The sequence below is a fragment of the Oryzias latipes genome, chromosome 10 (assembly GCF_053564925.1).
Source record: "Oryzias latipes strain Hd-rR chromosome 10, Olatipes_Hd-rR_3.1".
NCBI lineage: Eukaryota > Metazoa > Chordata > Actinopteri > Beloniformes > Adrianichthyidae > Oryzias > Oryzias latipes.
The window spans coordinates 17,520,073-17,537,481 of record NC_136246.1 but is presented as its reverse complement, the minus strand read 5'-3'; the positions used below and the strand labels follow the sequence as shown (position 1 = coordinate 17,537,481).

At 40.1% G+C, this 17,409-nt stretch overlaps 1 protein-coding gene across 3 annotated transcripts; it reads left to right on the top strand.

The window, feature by feature from the left end:
* The first annotated feature begins 427 nt into the window (after nt 1-427).
* On the top strand, nt 428-17,263 carry cabp2b (calcium binding protein 2b). 3 transcript variants are annotated; one of them, XM_011480109.4, is made up of 7 exons: nt 428-938; nt 1,360-1,617; nt 14,417-14,447; nt 14,542-14,676; nt 14,763-14,869; nt 15,427-15,574; nt 16,074-17,263. In XM_011480109.4, exons 1-7 carry the CDS (start codon nt 858-860, stop codon nt 16,097-16,099), a joined length of 786 nt encoding a protein of 261 aa, XP_011478411.1. In that variant the 5' UTR covers nt 428-857; the 3' UTR covers nt 16,100-17,263. The 3 variants fall into 3 exon arrangements, with proteins under 3 accessions (XP_011478411.1, XP_078810253.1, XP_004073293.1); XM_078954127.1 differs by lacking the exons at nt 428-938; nt 1,360-1,617 and adding exons at nt 10,711-10,879; nt 12,382-12,552; XM_004073245.5 differs by lacking the exons at nt 428-938; nt 1,360-1,617 and adding an exon at nt 10,711-10,879.
* Nucleotides 17,264-17,409: the final 146 nt, after the last annotated feature.

The following is a 17,409-nucleotide window of genomic DNA, read 5'->3' as shown; positions in this document are numbered from 1 at the left end:
TCGGCGGTGACATGCCCACCTGTGCGTGCACGCATGTGCGTCCAGCCATGACTGCTGGATGGGATCATGCATGTCTGAAACATCTTGCAGTTCAACAAAAGGCTTTTTCATCCCTGCACAGCAGCTGAGGTTGTTGTGTCACCATCCTTTACCTGAAGAAGAAAACAAAACAGTGACAGAATATAAAGAGAAAGGTTAAAAAGAAGATGTTGAGAAGGAGAAGGGAATAAAAATGGAAGAGGAGCAAAAAAAAGGGAAATATGCAAAAGAAAAAGAAAGCACCAAAACAACGAGATGAGAATCCCCCCCCCCTGTGTTGAGGAGGAAAGGGTGGAGGAAGGAAAGGAGAGAGGTCGACGTGTCAAAGGTAGATAACGGGAGAGAGAGGTAAAGTTCAGGGGGTATAGAGTGTCACCTAAAGGATCAGCAGATAACCAGGAGGGGCAGAGGTGCAGAACTCAATCCTGAAGTCAAAACAACTGATGATAAAAAGCTCCTCACCTGAAGACCCAGAGACAGAGATGGACGGGTGTCTGCTGAAGCTCTGAAGGAAACAGCAGAGGAAGGAGTGGAAAGGAGCAGCTTTTCCATTTCTCTGCTGATCGCTCGTCTTCTTACTATTTTTTTTTAGATTTGCTTTCAACAATGGGTTTTTTCTGCAATTTTCTAAACAATATGTCAAATACTGAGGTTGTCAGCAGAGTGTGCGACATTTTTTGCACATTTGGGTAAAATCCAACTTATTTTGTTATTTTGTTGTTCTGCTGAACAACAGTGAAGGGAAGGGAGAGGGAGAGGGAGGGCGAGAGCCTGTGTGTTTGTTTGTGTGTTTGTGTGTGTGAGTCTGTAACACTGAGATGTTCATGCTCATTCGAGAGCCATCCGCCGGAGGAGGCGGTGGAAGCATGAGCGCACCGCAGGAGAGAAGTGCTAAACAGGTGTGTATGCGGGGGTGATTTTAGTATTTATAAGCATTTTATTCTGATGATGGTTTGAGTGAATTATTCGTGTAATAAAACATTCAAAGTGTTCATTTTTTGGACAATATTTTCTATATAGTTACATTTAAAATGTAATGAAGTGATGATGGCATTAATATAGAGAGTAAATTCAGTTTAGGAGCCTTTATATGAAAGAAATTATTTGTTTTTGTGTGTTTTGCCTCAAAAGGAAGTATTGTGAATGGTTTATGTGGAAAACCTTTGTGTCTGATAAGCATCAGAAAATAAGAATTTCTCTATGATGTTAAAAACAAGTATTTTCACAATAAAAAAAAAGCCATCAGTTTGTGTGACTAAAAAGGCGGTTGTTGCGTTCTAAAATTCTTTTTCATCTCCTTTGTCCCCCCTGCCCTCTTAGGTGCAAGCTTCCATCAAGAAGAAGGTGGAGAGACAGAGAAAGCGAAGTATTGACGCACAAACTGCAAGCCGTCCACTTCAGGAGCTTCAAAAGTCCAGAGAGACGCCGCAGATGGCAGAGGAGAAGGCAGAGGAAAGCGAAATTGTGGACGAGGAGCTGGAGGAGATGTTGGCAGGAGGGCAGAGGAGAAATATGGAGAAGGTGGAGGAGGCAGAGCCTGTAGACCTGCTGCCTATAGTGGACTCTGTGTTTGGACAGGTAGGACTGCTTTGTCTGACCAAGAAAATGTTTGTGCCTTCCTGTCTGTGTGTCCCATTGCTCCTGCATCAAGTTCTCTGGCTGATTGAATGTCGTGCAGGAGAACTCAATCGAAACCCGACGCTTAAGTTCAAATTGAAAGCCCAGCTCTGCTTACTTTCATGTGAGAGGCGCTCTCCTTCACTCTGCTGACCTTTTTGATCCAAATTTGTCAGGAAGTTACACAGCGCAAAAAAATCCCAACTATTTTCTCTTTTAACCTCCAAATCCTTAAGGAATTGATGGGATCTGCAGAAAAAACTGAAGCGCTGTAAGGAGAGAGCATGTTAAAGAGGATTTAAGGAAACATTACTGCAGTGTAATCCGTAACAGATACTGTCAGAGATCTGATGAGCTCTCTGTCACCCTATCAGATCAGTATCACATCCCTTGCGTATGGTTTCCTGACATTTGACCCGAAACCGTACGTGAGCCCTCTGTCTGAAGGTCAGACATGGGAGGAGCGGCGCTCGAGTGTAAACGCAAACATAAAACAGTGAAATGAACTACACTCTCTTGTGTGTGAGTCAGTCAGGATTTTTGTTTTATCACGTCAGATGAAGCAGAGTGGCGTAGAGCGCGGTCAAGGTTAGCAACAGGAAGTCAGTGGTGATGCAAGCGATCCTCAGCGACCGTCTGAAAGGCCGGACAGACGGAGAAAGAGACAGGCAGGCGGAGTATCACTGAGCAAGACACTGAGTACTCTCAAGACCAGCAAGCCTGCGCAGACAGAGAGGAAACAAACTGAAACAGATGGTCTCCACAAACCACTCATCTCCACCAAAGTTACATTTACCAAAGTTACATCACCATCAGAATGATCTAAGCTGAGCTCACAAATGTGAGATGTGTTTATAAATAAAATGTTTATTTTATTATATTTTTTTAACAGCAGTTTTTTTTTTAAATATAAAGATTATCTTCAATTGTACAAATCTGAGTTTAGATGTTTTTCACTAAAAGGTCGCCTTGGATTTCCAAAATGTCATTTTTTTCCTGAAAGGAAAAAAGTAAAACATAAAAAGAATTCATTTTCATTCACTCCTCTATATCATGAACATTGGACATCTGCTGATCTGCTCTTCTCACATGGCTTCTGTCCCTCTTTTCTTCCTTTTGGGTTCATTCTGAGATGCTCTTTTTGGCATCTTTTCTCAGCTTGCAATCATAAAGACAGGAAGCATCTCCGTGGTAACCAGAAAGAAATTGCCTTTGCTGTCGCTGTTCAACATGAGGTTTAGCAGAGATCACAGCACAGATAAAGAAACAGATTTATTGTTTCATACTGACTCAGCCTGAAGGCTGTTGGTGATTGAATGAAAATAATATTTGAATAGTTTCAACAAACCAAAGGAAAACAACCATCAGTCTGAAATGAAAGCAGGAAAGATGCTGTGAAGATCCAAACATCGTTCGAGCTCTTGGGATCATCACTGACCCAGTAAAATGGGATTTACTTGCTAAAAACCAAATTGGCTTATTCAGAGAATTCTTTTTTTTTTTATGTCAAATTTTCCCTAATCAAGGCAGATGGATCTCACACATAACAGGTATTTTAAAGCAAACAAAAAAATCTAGCCTGTTACTGACGATGGATAGGCTGTTATTTCCAAACTGCTGCTGTCATGAGAGCATTATCTTGAAGAAATATCTCACTTAAGTGATCAAGATGCTGTTTGTTCACACGGTGGTTTCTGAATCGAAAATGTGACAGGAAGCTATGAATGTCTGTCCCCACAGTGAACAACAATGTGCGGAAGATCTTAATCTTCCAGCCTGCACGTTTTCTCAGGTTAATCTTATATTGGCACAGAGAGGTGTGTTGCTGCCTGGTACTAGAGTTAACAAAAAATCCAAGTTAAATGTTTTATTATTTGTCTGACTATCACTGTTTGGCTGAAGTTCTCTCTGCTTCTGGTTCTGTTTGAGTCAAATCCTTCCTTCAGTCGATCCTTGGTTCCTATCTTCCTCCCTTCATCCACACCTGGGGTTTGGTTGCATCTTGTGTTTCCCTGCTTGTCAGCTGTCATGGCTTTAAACCAGCTTGTGTGGATTTGACACCAGACCAGGGGCCTCATTTATAAACGTTGCGTACGCACAAAAGAAGGCGTACGCCACTCTCTACGCAATAGTTGAGATTTATAAAAAGCAAACTTGACGGGAAAATGTGCGGTCCTTCACGCAAGCTCTGACCCAGGCGTACGCACAAAAACGGGTGAAATGAGAAACGGCGACACCGTCGGCAGATGGAAGAAACACGTGAAAGTGAAAATGACAATACTGCCTCTCAGAAATAATATGAAGACTTCACAAAGCAAGTCTTACAATTAACAGCCTACACGAACACCCGTTTGACCGATCAGCAGTGAAACAAACAAAAAAAAAATCAAACGATAATTACAACAGAAATTCAAATGAACACATATTTGCAAAAAGAAAAGTGAAATATGTTCTGCAATATTGGCATGTTGTGCAATTCATCCTCATAAATAATAAAGTTAACAGAACGAAATAATGTACAAAACTGACATTCCCGTCAATGTGTCCGTCTGGCGGAGCAGATATAGGTGCAATTAGACAGACAGATGGATAGATAGAGAGAGATGCATTAATTGTCCACTGGGGAAAGTTGTTTTCATAGTAAAACATTTCTTCATAAGCTATGGAATTATGGTATTCATGCATATGCCTTTAGTTTGTTTTATTTTTGATGAAACAATGTATGGCGTATGTCTCAACCATTCAGAAAGCAACAAGAAATTACATTTGCGCTGATCAATTTCCCATTTCCACGTCGATTATTACCGACATCTGTAGCTTGTCAGATGTAATTAAATGGATGGAAATAAAATGCCCCATCACAATGCGTAATGACGCACAATGGCTGATCTTGCGCTCTTAGAAGATGTGGCAAATGGAAGAATTCGGAGTTAACGCATCTTTAGACAGCAAGAAGACTTGCTGGCAAACGAGGACGAGTGGCTTATGAGCCGGTTCCGACTTCCTCTGCGGGCTTTTGGGGGTGTGTCACCCGGTGCATCTGGCGCGTCAGTGTCCCCCTGCGCCTCAGTCACCACTCCACTTAAAAGGGATTCCCCAATTATTGCCGCCAGTCTCTCATCAGGAGGGGTCAGCTCCGGTGTCCCCCCCCCCCCCCCCCCCCCACACACACACACCCGTGTCTGCCACGGGTGTGTGTGTGTGTGGCCCCTGGCACACACACACAGACACAAATGCACACACACACAGAACTGGGGCCTCATTTATAAAACTTTGCGTAGGATTTGCGTCAGAAGTGGCGTACGGATGAAACATAGGACGTGCGTACGCACAGAAATATTCGGATTTATAAAACCGTGCGCACGCACATCCTACGCATCTTTCCCTTTATAAATCACAACCGATTCTAAATGCAGCGCAGCTTTTTGCGGCTACATGACACGCCCATAGTTGCCCATAAATAGTCCGTGAAACGCCCACAAATTAATATTCATTGATTGCGAAACCATGGCACACACCGAGAGGAAATGAAAAAAACGTAACTTCACTCAATGTGAAGTAGAATTTATCGTTGGCGAGGTGGAATAGAGGAGAAAAATGTTGTTTGGAGGGCACAGTGTGGGCATTACTAATGCCAAAAAGGCACGTGAGTGGCAAACGGTGGCAGACGCCGAAAATGCTGTAGCCTCACAACCTCGGACCGTGGCCGAAATAAAAAAGAAATGGTCGGAAATCAAAGTCGAGGCGAAAAAAACTTCTAGCGCTCCATCGGGAGGAGGAGGAGGGGGGGGGGCACCGGAGTGCCAGATGTACCGGGTGACACACCCCCAAAAGCCCGCAGAGGAAGTGGGAACCGGCTCATAAGCCACTCGTCCTCGTTTGCCAGCAAGTCTCCTTGCTGTCTAAAGATGCGTTCACTCCGAATTCTTCCATTTGCCACATCTTCTAAGAGCGCAAGATCAGCCATTGTGCGTCATTACGCATTGTGATGGGGCATTTTATTTCCCTCCATTTAATTGCATCTGACAAGCTACAGATGTCGGTAATAATCGACGTGGAAATGGGAAATTGATCAGCGCAAATGTAATTTCTTGTTGCTTTCTGAATGGTTGAGACATACGCCATACATTGTTTTATGAAAAATAAAACAAACTAAAGGCATATGCATGAATACCATAATTCTGTAGCTTATGAAGAAATCTTTTACTATGAAAACAACTTTCCCTAGTGGACAATTAATGCATCTCTCTCTATCTATCCATCTGTCTGTCTAATTGCACCTATATCTGCTCCGCCAGACGGACACATTAACGAGAATATCAGTTTTGTACATTATTTCGTTCTGTTAACTTTATTATTTATGAGGATGAATTGCATAACATGCCAATATTGCAGAACATGTTTCACTTTTCTTTTTGCAAATATGTGTTCATTTGAATTTCTGTTGTAATTTTCGTTTGATTTTTTTATTTGTTTCACTGCTGATCGATCAAACGGGTGTTCGTGTTGGCTGTTAATTGTAAGACTTGCTTTGTGAAGTCTTCATGTTATTAATGAGAGGCAGTATTGTCATTTTCACTTTCACGTGTTTCTTCCATCTGCCGACGGCGTCGCCGTTTCTCATTTCACCCGTTTTTGTGCGTACGCCTGGGTCAGAGCTTGCGTGGAGGACCGCACATTTTCCCGTCAAGTTTGCGTTTTATAAATCTCAACTATTGCGTAGAGAGTGGCGTACGCCTTCTTTTGTGCGTACGCAACGTTTATAAATGAGGCCTCTGGTCAGGTTTGGTGTTAAGCTATGGACACACCAGGCACGTGATGCACATTTAAGAAAGCACTAATTCCTTCTTGATCACGAGTTTAGCCCATAGTGTTCACACTGGACAAGCAGGGAGGGGCTTCTTCTTCTATTTCTTCCTCTACTGTTTATGAGCTCATGACCTGTTGGAAGATTCTTGGTGTGAAATGTCAAATCTCATGAATCTCGCTCCAGGCTTTTTCTTTAACTGCTTTATTGAACACAGAAGCCTGAAACATGCATTCTCGCGTTTACATCGACTTTTCATTGAAGGGGGTCCTTTAAACGTGCTTAAGGGTGGTGTAGCTTCAGGGTCAGGGATGGGCTGTATATAGGGTATATGCCAGTTTTGTATTTATGAGCCAAATTACATCGAGCCATTTGTTTTAGTCCCATTACAGCATGCAGGAATGCTGAAAAATATGTCACAAATTAGACTGAATTTTTTTGTAAAACAAATGCATTAGAAAAAAAGCACACATGCACTCACTAAAAGATTTTAGTTTCCATCCCTAATTTACAAAAAAGAAAAACAACAACAAAGACAATCAACATGGTTAAATTTAATGATGAAATGCCTCTTCAGCTGCAGGTGTTGGTGTCAGATTTCATCTAAACCTCTGTGGAAACCATTTCTTTATGACACTAACCAATGAATACTGTACTTAAAACTTTTGCATAATAAAATGTTCTCCGGAGCTTTACTTTAAACATCAGGTACAGTTCTGGGGCCTCATTTATAAAACTTTGCGTAGGATTTGCGTCAGAAGTGGCGTACGGATGAAACATAGGATGTGCGTACGCACAGAAATATTCGGAGTTATAAAACCGTGCGCACGCACATCCTGCGCATCTTTCTCTTAATAAATCACAACCAATTCTAAATGCTGCGCAGCTTTTGCGGCTGTATGACACGCCCATAGTTGCCCATAAATAGTCCGTGAAACGCCCACAAATGAATATTCATTGATTGCGAAACCATGCCAAACACGGAGAAAAAATCAAAAAAACTTAACTTCACTCAATGTGAAGTAGAAGTTATCGTTGGCGAGGTGGAAAAGAGGAGAATAATGTTGTTTGGAGGGCACAGTGTGGGCATTACCAATGCCAAAAAGGCACGTGAGTGGCAGACGGCGGCAGACGCCGAAAATGCTGCAGCCTCACAACCTCGGACCGTGGCCGAAATAAAAAAGAAAAGGTCGGACATCAAAGTCAAGGCAAAAAAACGTCTCGCGCTGACCCCCCCCCCCCCCCCCCCCTGGACACTGGAGCTGACCCCTCCTGATGAGAGACTGGCGGCAATAATTGGGGAATCCCTTTTAAGTGGAGTGGTGACTGAGGCGCAGGGGGACACCGACGCGCCAGATGCACCGGGTGACACACCCCCAAAAGCCCGCAGAGGAAGTCGGAACCGGCTCATAAGCCACTCGTCCTCGTTTGCCAACAAGTCTCCTTGCTGTCTAAAGATGCGTTCACTCCGAATTCTTCCATTTGCCACATCTTCTAAGAGCGCAAGATCAGCCATTGTGCGTCATTACGCATTGTGATGGGGCATTTTATTTCTCTCCATTTAATTACATCTGACAAGCTGCAGATGTCGGTAATAATCGACGTGGAAATGGGAAATTGATCAGCGCAAATGTAATTTCTTGTTGCTTTCTGAATGGTCGAGACATACGCCATACATTGTTTCATCAAAAATAAAACAAACTAAAGGCATATGCATGAATACCATAATTCTGTAGCTTATGAAGAAATGTTTTACTATGAAAACAACTTTCCCTAGTGGACAATTAATGCATCTCTCTCTCTATCTATCCATCTGTTTGTCTGATTGCACCTATATCTGCTCCGCCAGACGGACACATTGACGGGAATGTCAGTTTTGTACATTATTTCGTTCTGTTAAATATATTATTTATGAGGATGAATTGCACAACATGCCAATATTGCAGAACATATTTCACTTTTCTTTTTGCAAATATGTGTTCATTTGAATTTCTGTTGTAGTTTTCGTTAGATTTTTTTTTTTGTTTGTTTCACTGCTGATCGATCAAACGGGTGTTCGTGTAGGCTGTTAATTGTAAGACTTGCTTTGTGAAGTCGTCATGTAATTTATGAGAGGCAGTGTTGTCATTTTCACTTTCACGTGTTTCTTCCATCTGCCGACGGCGTCGCCGTTTCTCATTTCACCCGTTTTTGTGCGTACGCCTGGGTCAGAGCTTGCGTGAAGGACCGCACATTTTCCCGTCAAGTTTGCTTTTTATAAATCTCAACTATTGCGTAGAGAGTGGCGTACGCCTTCTTTTGTGCGTACGCAACGTTTATAAATGAGGCCCCTGGGCTTGGTTTCTACCTTCTGCAGGATGGAATTTTTCTTATCCAAAGAAGTCGAACTGGATTATCGCTCTTGAGCCAGCATCTGTGTTTTTCCAGGAAACAAATCAAAGTTCAAATGTATTTAAATTCAATAAACATGATTTAATTCATATTTTCGCAAAGCCATCATGTAAAGAAGACTTATTTAGCATGTTACATGAACAGCTGGCAAAGTTTACCGTCAGAAAAACTGTTGTAAACCTACATGATGAGTGATTTTGGTCACTATCCTTAGGGTATTTCAGTTCATTTCAGTTTAATCCTCTGAGTTCCAGTGACAGTATTTCTGCTCCTGTTAGAGTTAGAGTGCTCACAATCAAAGTTCATCAGCTTAAACAGCTTCTTCCTAACAGGTTTTTCAGGGTAAACTTTAATTTATTTTACAGCTGCCGCTCCTAAGCTGTGACTAAATGCTCAATCAGCGAGATGTTAGGATAGAAAAAGAGAAATCTTACTGTCAGAAATTCACCGTGATTCAATGAGGGTTTATATAACATGTGACCCCTCACTAACAGTGACCTCTAGTGGTGACTTTGCTGCCACACTTCTTCTGTGACTAAAAAATAATATTGTCTCACCAAAACAAGAAAAAAGAAAATCTGCAAATATAAAAAAAATACATTTTTTAAGTTATTATATATGAGCGATGGAAACTGAAAATATAAAGCTTTTCAAAATAAAGAAAGATTCATAGAATGTTCTGTCTTTTAGGAGATCAGTTTATCATTTATGAGGTGAAAATGTTTATTCTAAATAGGATGAAATGATTAAATCAATGGAGCAAACAGAAAACGTTCAAAAAGTAATAATTACTTTAAAACCTGTTGATATAAAACCATATTGTTGATAACTGATCATCATTAGCTTGTGAGTTCATTGCAGATGCATGGGGGGGGGGTGATTAAAGTATGGCTTTTAAAGAAAACTCACCTCTCCATCACTCCATGGTGCCATTTATTTTCTCTGTTATTGATTTTAAACTCCACATTTAACTCAAATAAATGCAACACAAACCGTCACAAACTCTTGACAAAAAGATAATTAAATCAAACTGATCATAACTTTTGTGAAGGAAGCGGAAAACAAGAAAAAGGTCGAAAAGTGGTAGGATAGGCCTATCTACTGAAACCAGCAAAATAAAAAAAGATCAAATTAATGACTCTGGTGTTAGTAAATCCAGCTGTTAATAACTCAAATTTGTTATACAAAAGTAAATATTTAGAGGCTGTGCTGCTCAACACATTTTCTCTGAAAAATTTTTCTCTACAAACCCAACTGTAACCCAACTACTTTCATTTAGAAAAACTTTCATTTCAGTCAGACAACTCTTGCAGAAGAATATTTATTTCACAACATCTTTAGGTTGACATTCACAATTTGATTCACAACTTCGTTTTGGCATAAGGCTCCGTTCAATTCCTTGAGACACTTATTTTTTCCATACACTTTCGGGTAACAACCCCCGTAACGGAGCCCACAGGTGGAAGCCGGGGAGGAGGGAGGGGCAAAGAATGAGCGCTGAAGGTAAGAGAGAATGAACAATTGTACACCTGACTTAAATAGGACGCTAAGCAGGTGGGTTAATTAACTGACCCGCCCTAGGGGAGTAACCTGCAATTCTGCCGAGTGTCTGCCCGAAATGCGACGAGTCGCTATTTTATAAGGACTGTTCCCTCTAACTTCTCTGTCGGTGCTTGTTTTCATCTTAAACGGAGGAGGATTTAATCTGGTCTGTTTGTGTCTGTTTAATTCTTCTCCTCAGACGCACAAATAAAGAGTAATCAGCAACAAATGAGGGAGGAGACAGAGTGAATAGGAGGAGGAAAAGGGGCAGATAGAGTCATAGACTGTGAGGATAAAGAGCTTTGTGTCCGGAGAAAAGATGCTGCAGTTAAAGAGTTTGCATTTGTTAGTTTGGGTTTCTTTTCCGTGGATTTGAGCAAAGGAGAGCAGGAAAAAGTCGGAGTGGCGGATTGTGCGGCTTGATGATCAGAGGAGGTCATGGGTAACTGCACTAAACCGTCTGTGAAAGACGACCTAAAAAAGGTGGGATCTTATTGCCTTTTGTCTAAATCTACGGTTTATAGGTTGGTTTGCTTTTTGCCACAACTGGTGTGAATTTATCATGAATTTACTGATGATTTATCATGTGTGTGTATGCAGTAAAATCTCATGCTGACTGTTACAAACTCAAAGCAAAAAACCAATGTACACATATTAAAAACGTTAATTTTAATTAAAAATATGTAAATAAACAAAGAATTTTCATAGAGTCTATATATGTATTTAATAGTTTTTTTATTTTCATGCCGGAGTTTAGGGGCAGATAGACGACTAGCTGAAACATTTGCATTTCTTCTTCTGCACTTTTAAAAGATGATGTTTCAAAAATAAAGAATGAGTAATTTGCAGGATCAGTGCTTTAACAAGAAGTCTGTTTTCACTGCTAAAAACATCATGCTTTATCGGGAGCCAATAAGCTCCTATTAGATGAATTATTTGTGCAACACCTCTTTAGTTTGGGAAAACCTTGATGGTTTGGAATCTGTCCACAGATTTTAAATGATGTCTGCGTCACAGAATTGAAGATATTGAAAACATACATGTTTGCATAAGTGTTTCTTGTGCTAAATTTTCAGAATTTGACAGCTTTCAAATGAAATCTTGCCTGTCTGTTAGAATAGGGATGTTTTTCTTGCTCGATCGGCTTTGGCACATGCTGCAGGCACGATTGATCCGCTGCTGTGCAGAACAGATGTGTCCTTTGACCCATTTAGACCTGATGCAACGTCATGGGCTCCACAGCTGCAATGATCAAAGTATTTTAGGCCTCAATTAGTGGATCTTCTGTTTCTTCTTTTGGCCTATATTTTAGAACATTTCATTGTATTGTTTTTTTTTACTGCAGCAATGGTCAAAGAAGTTTCCATGATGCTGCTTGCATTTGTGTGCAATAAGTTAACACAATAGAAGTTTCAGTTCTGGCAGTTTTTCTCAATTTTGAACTGCAATGAAATTAAGCAGATTTTAAAATAGCAATGAGTCCGAATATAACATATATATATTTTTTCAATGAGTAAAACTAATAATATTAATAATAATAATGAACTAATAACTAACTAATAATAATTTAAATCCAAACTTAAAATACTGAAAAAAATATTTTGAAAAAAGCATTTTTTTGGATGTAAAATAAGGGATTAAAATACAATCCATTAAAGACTATCAGAGTTTAATTTTGTCTCAACTTTTTTTTGGTTTCATTTTATTAAAAAATAGAAACCTGGTCCTTTAAATGAACGTTACACAAACATTTTAGGTCCTCTACTATGAAAGAACGTAGTTGATGTGGGATGGATAGCCCAAAACAAGGCATACTGTTAAAAGTGTGTGATCAGGTATGAAAATATGTAATATGTTTATTTCATTTAAAGTCATATATAATCTAATATCGGTGAGTTTTTACCTTCTTCATCTAAGAAGAATAAAAGGCTGTTGTGTGATGGCTTAACTGCCTCTAAATGGGGGTGACATGTGAGGCCCTGCAGGGTGAGATGAGGGGCCAGGAACCTTTGCAGCTGGAGGAAGAGGAGGATCGGGAGGCTGAGGATAAGCCATGGGAGTATTCCAGCAGTGTGCTGGTGAAGAGAAGCAATATACTGCACCACATGGTGGGCCCCGCCTGCGTCTTCCTTAAGCAGCGCTTTTCTCAGACTCTCGTATGTAACAGATAGTAGCGTGTCGTCTCAAAACCCAAATGCAATTTTGTCTGATTGTGTCTGTCCGTTTTCACACCCGCTTCATGCTCCCCCAAACATGTCAGCTGCCCTCTTCCTGCCCCAGTGCGTCAGAAAATCAAACCCTCCATATGAAAGCCATCGATGGATGATTTCAATTGAAAATCAATGACTAGCTTTGCAGTCTGTGGCACGTGCACAGGACGTCCTGGCCATAGATCCAGTGTGTCGGAGTAGAGAAAGGTGCAAATATCTTAGTTCCGGAGAAATACCATTTGGCGAGTGTTTTAATACTGAATCAGTTTTCCTTCAGTTGCTGTTTGTCACAGAGGCAAATAAGCCACCTGTACTCTGGGTCTGTGCATGCTTGGGTTTGGAAGGTGGGAAGAAATTGAAGAACTGCAAAAATAAACATGCAAGCCTTTGCAAAAGACACTCAGAAATTGAAACCTTTTTCATTTTGGTGATTGTGAGGATTAGTGGCTGAGCAGCAATGCAAAATTAGCTGCAAATGTAAACAGTCTGCCGTTCCACTGATTCTTGAGCACACATTTGTAACAAAATAATGAACATATTGAAGAAACAATTCATGTCTTTGTTATTATTTTTATTAAAGTTTTTTCTTCTTATTTGAACCTAAAGCAATGACAGAATAAAAACATGTTCCAACCCTGCATGATGTCATAACGGCTGTAAGTCCCACTCTGATCATATTTGGATCGATTGTAAAGTGTTCCCAGTGGTCTTTTCAATACAACCATGTCATTTTTGCCAAGATCAAAAAACCTGTGTCATTAGTTTGCGCAGTAGTTTAATCGAAATTTGCCTCTGAGTTGTGGGCAGGACTGTTAGCACGGAACAACCCCATCCTCTCTTTCCCTTCCTGCTGCTGAGAGCACTCAGTTTACACTCTCTCCCGCTAGCTTACAGCCCCTGAAACCCCAACCTAACATACCGGCACAACAGAAATTGCGAGCGATCCTGATGCTGCCCAGCAGTACAGTTTTGAGCCAGATGCCAGTTCAGACGAGGAAAACAAAGATGTCCATAAATCTATTTTTTTGCAAGTGACTACATCAGGATGGAGCAGAGCAGGGAACTTGTGGCCCACCCAGTGTATTTTCTACATAACAAATAACCTCTTTTCCAAAAAGTATTTTTTCATCTGCTCCTGATTCAAAACGATTTGAATAAAGAAATACTTCGAAATGCAATTTTCAGCTTAATTTTCTTTGTATGTGCCCTCCATCATGACCAAAGTGCCACAAGAACATGTTAAAAACACAATTTTTCATTGGAGTAGGTCTTTAAAGGCCTGGCTTGATTTTAAGAATTTCATGGGGAAAAAAATCTGTAGTTTTTTTTAGAAGTTAGAATGCTTTATGGAAAATATAGTGTTCTAAAACAGTGTTTCTGCTTTGAATTTGCACTGATTTCACAAGATCACAGTGACTGGGTTCATGTTTCTGAATGAATTCCTATAAATGGGGGGGGGGGGGGGGAACAATAGTCCAATATTTTTCAGACTAAACGAATGCCCCCAAACCACTTCTGACCTGCTATCTCTCAGTTATGAACACACCATCTGACTTTTTTAAATTAAAACATTGATTTTCACCTTAACATATTCTGTTTGTTTTTTTTCAAATAAAAAACATTTCAATAAATGACATGGACATTAAGAAAATTCTGTTTTATTCAACTTTTAAACTCCTTTCTTCCTTTTTGCAGTGTTCCTTCAGTGTGCTTTTGTGTTCAGTCTGCCTCCAAAGATTTCCTCTAAATAATTGTCTTCGTTGGCGTCCCGCATAAAGATTTTATTCAGTGAAATGTCTCTATCCAACAGGACAGGGCGCTGCGGCCTGAGGAGATTGACGGTGAGAGGATCATTAAACCTCAATGTGTGTGTTTGTCTGGATAAAAATATTCCTAACATAGTTGTCTTACGAGTATCAATGTGTGTTTCACCAGAGCTTCACAAGGCATTTGTGGAGTTTGACAGAAACAAAAAGGGCTACATCAGCCAAAGAGACCTGGGGGAGTGCATGAGGACGATGGGCTATATGCCCACAGAGATGGAGCTGATCCATTTGAGCCAGCAGATCGGTACGTCAATCATGAGTTTGACTGGTCACAGGTTTTTAAGGAGTTTTTTCTGGGAGATATATTTCCTTGTTGTATGTTTTCAACAGGTGGGAAATTGGACTTTGAGGATTTTGTTGAGCTGATGGGACCCAAGATGCTGGCCGAAACAGCAGATATGATAGGCGTCAAGGAGCTGCGAGATGCATTTAAAGAGGTCAGAACATGTCTTATTCAACAAATATCAATAATGATAATAACTATGATAGGTGAGTCAATACACCTTTTTATCAAATGGCTGTGTTATAAAACAAGTATTTGAACTTGATTCATATGTAACAACATAGATAAAAGAAATTTACTTTCAAAAAAGTCTTGTGCCTCATGAATATGTGCGTGTGTTCTAAGGTGCCGGGAAAACATTTCGAAATTCATGACGAAGCTTAAATGTTCTCTACACTGACGAAAATGAATTGGCAGAACAACAACAACAGTCCTGAACAAAAAATACATGTTGTTTCAGGTACTTTAAGCCATTTTAAATTAGCCTCCAAGACCTTTGGATCACATTTACAGGCTTGATCTAGAAAAATCTCTCCATCATTCATCCTGTGACAGCACTGAACCTTTTAATACCAGATTTTGAAAAGAATAATTAAAGGTTTTTTAAAAACTTTCGCAGTTAAGTTGACATGAAAGGCAGGTTCTGACACTTGAGTGTTTTAAAGTGAGTAGGAATGGTGTGATGTGTTTGCCTCGTCTCTCTGTGAGCAGTTTGACTCAAACGGGGACGGTCAGATCAGTCTGACCGAGCTGCGAGAAGCCATGAAGAAGCTGATGGGAGAACAGGTGACCCACAAGGAGATCAACGAAATCCTCAAAGACGTCGACCTCAACGGGGATGGCTTGGTCGACTTTGAAGGTAAGACAACATTTTAGTGACTCAGGTTGTGTCCGAATTCCTTCACTACTCACTATATAGTGCACTATATAGTGAGTAGTGAAGGACCATATATATATAGTGCACTATATAGTGCACTATATGGTGCGTTCGCCATTTTGTAGTGCTGTCTGAATCTACAATTCCAAAATAAAGTCCCCAAGAAACTTCGCAGAAGTCTCTACGAAAAACCAGTGTGCATCAATGGTCACTAGACTGGCAAATATAGACCACAATGCATTGCATTTGAACAATTTTGCAAAAAACATTGTATTTCATTTTTATTTTTTTGTGTGAAATCGATTATGTCATATTTGATGTATAAAAAAAATAAAATAGGAGTGAGCATGGTGTCCAAATTGCTTTTAAATCCAGGGTACTAGATAGTCCAGCACTATATAGGTTTATGGAGTTAGGGATTAGGGCAGGAATTCAGACACAGCCTCAGTCATCTGTCTTCTAACCTTCTCTGTCTTCTCAGAGTTTGTTCGAATGATGTCACGCTGAACGGTCCATGGAGATCAGGCAGAGGGACAAAAACTGCAAAGCAGAGACCCGAGGTTTTACAAACTGAAATTATATTTTTTTTATAGAATAAAAGGGAAACGTTGTGAGCAGCAGTATCCATATCAACAGGGTTACAGATATCTATCCAAGTGTTGATGTTTTTGGATGTATTTTTATATAAGGTTGTTGTTCTTTGATCTTACATCTTGTATGTAAAATTGTAAAAATGTATTTAAATAATAAAATGTGCAAATAATAAGGGAAGAAACTGCTATCAACTGGACTTACAAAAACACGTCTTCCTAATTTTCCATTTAGAGGGAGTTTCTTCTCTCCATTGGTGCCTTGTGCTTGTTCAAGAAAACCCTTCAAAGTGACGCAGGAGACACTTTTTAGCAGCTAATTGTGATAATCTGCCTCATCGGAATTTGACTGAATTGAATTTTAGCATGATAATTTATAATTATTAGTATTAATGATGAACATTGTTGCCTTTCGTGTAGCTGTTTTCTCCAATTGAGACTCAGGGAAACACTGTCACACTTTTCTCTTCCAATCTCAAAAAAGGAAAACATTTTGTTTATACTGTATGTAACCCTTGTGCTATCCTAGGTACTTTAATGTTGGGAGTTGGGTCATCTAGACCCACTAGTGAGTGCTCTGAACCTTTTTTCTTCAATGATTTAGTGTCCATGGATTACATGAAATCCTCTTCACCTTTATCCACCTTTGTCATGGTAGGGAGAACACGTCAAAGTAAGGGTGGGGTCATCTAAGATAGCACAAGGGTTAACTGGTCATGGCAAATGACCATGAGTCTGACGCTGCTTCTGCTGCAGGGCAGAAATTAGAAAATGGATTGTTGCAGAGTGAGCAAGAACCACAATCCAAACACCTACTGGAATGCACAATCTCATCTTTCAAAACAAAAAGGGGGGACAATGAGATCAATACCGGTACTTTTTGCTCTTTGCAGCACAAACCAAATAATAGAAATCAAGTAAAAACTCACTGATAATGGTGTTCACTGGTGATCATGTGACCCTTGATTAAACAAAACCAGCACTTTGTAAATGAATTGATTAATGCTAACATTACTGAAATCTGAAAATGGAGCAACAAAATAATATCAATGGAAAATAAATCAACACTTTTATTAATGAACCCTTATGTATTCTTCCTTTTTTTTCATTTGGCACACCTTTTTTTTGCTTAAACATGAGACGTATATAATTCCCTCTGTTGACACCTGACATCAGACCTAACACAGAGTTCAGCAGCTCAAGCGACTCCTTTTACCAGCATGCTCT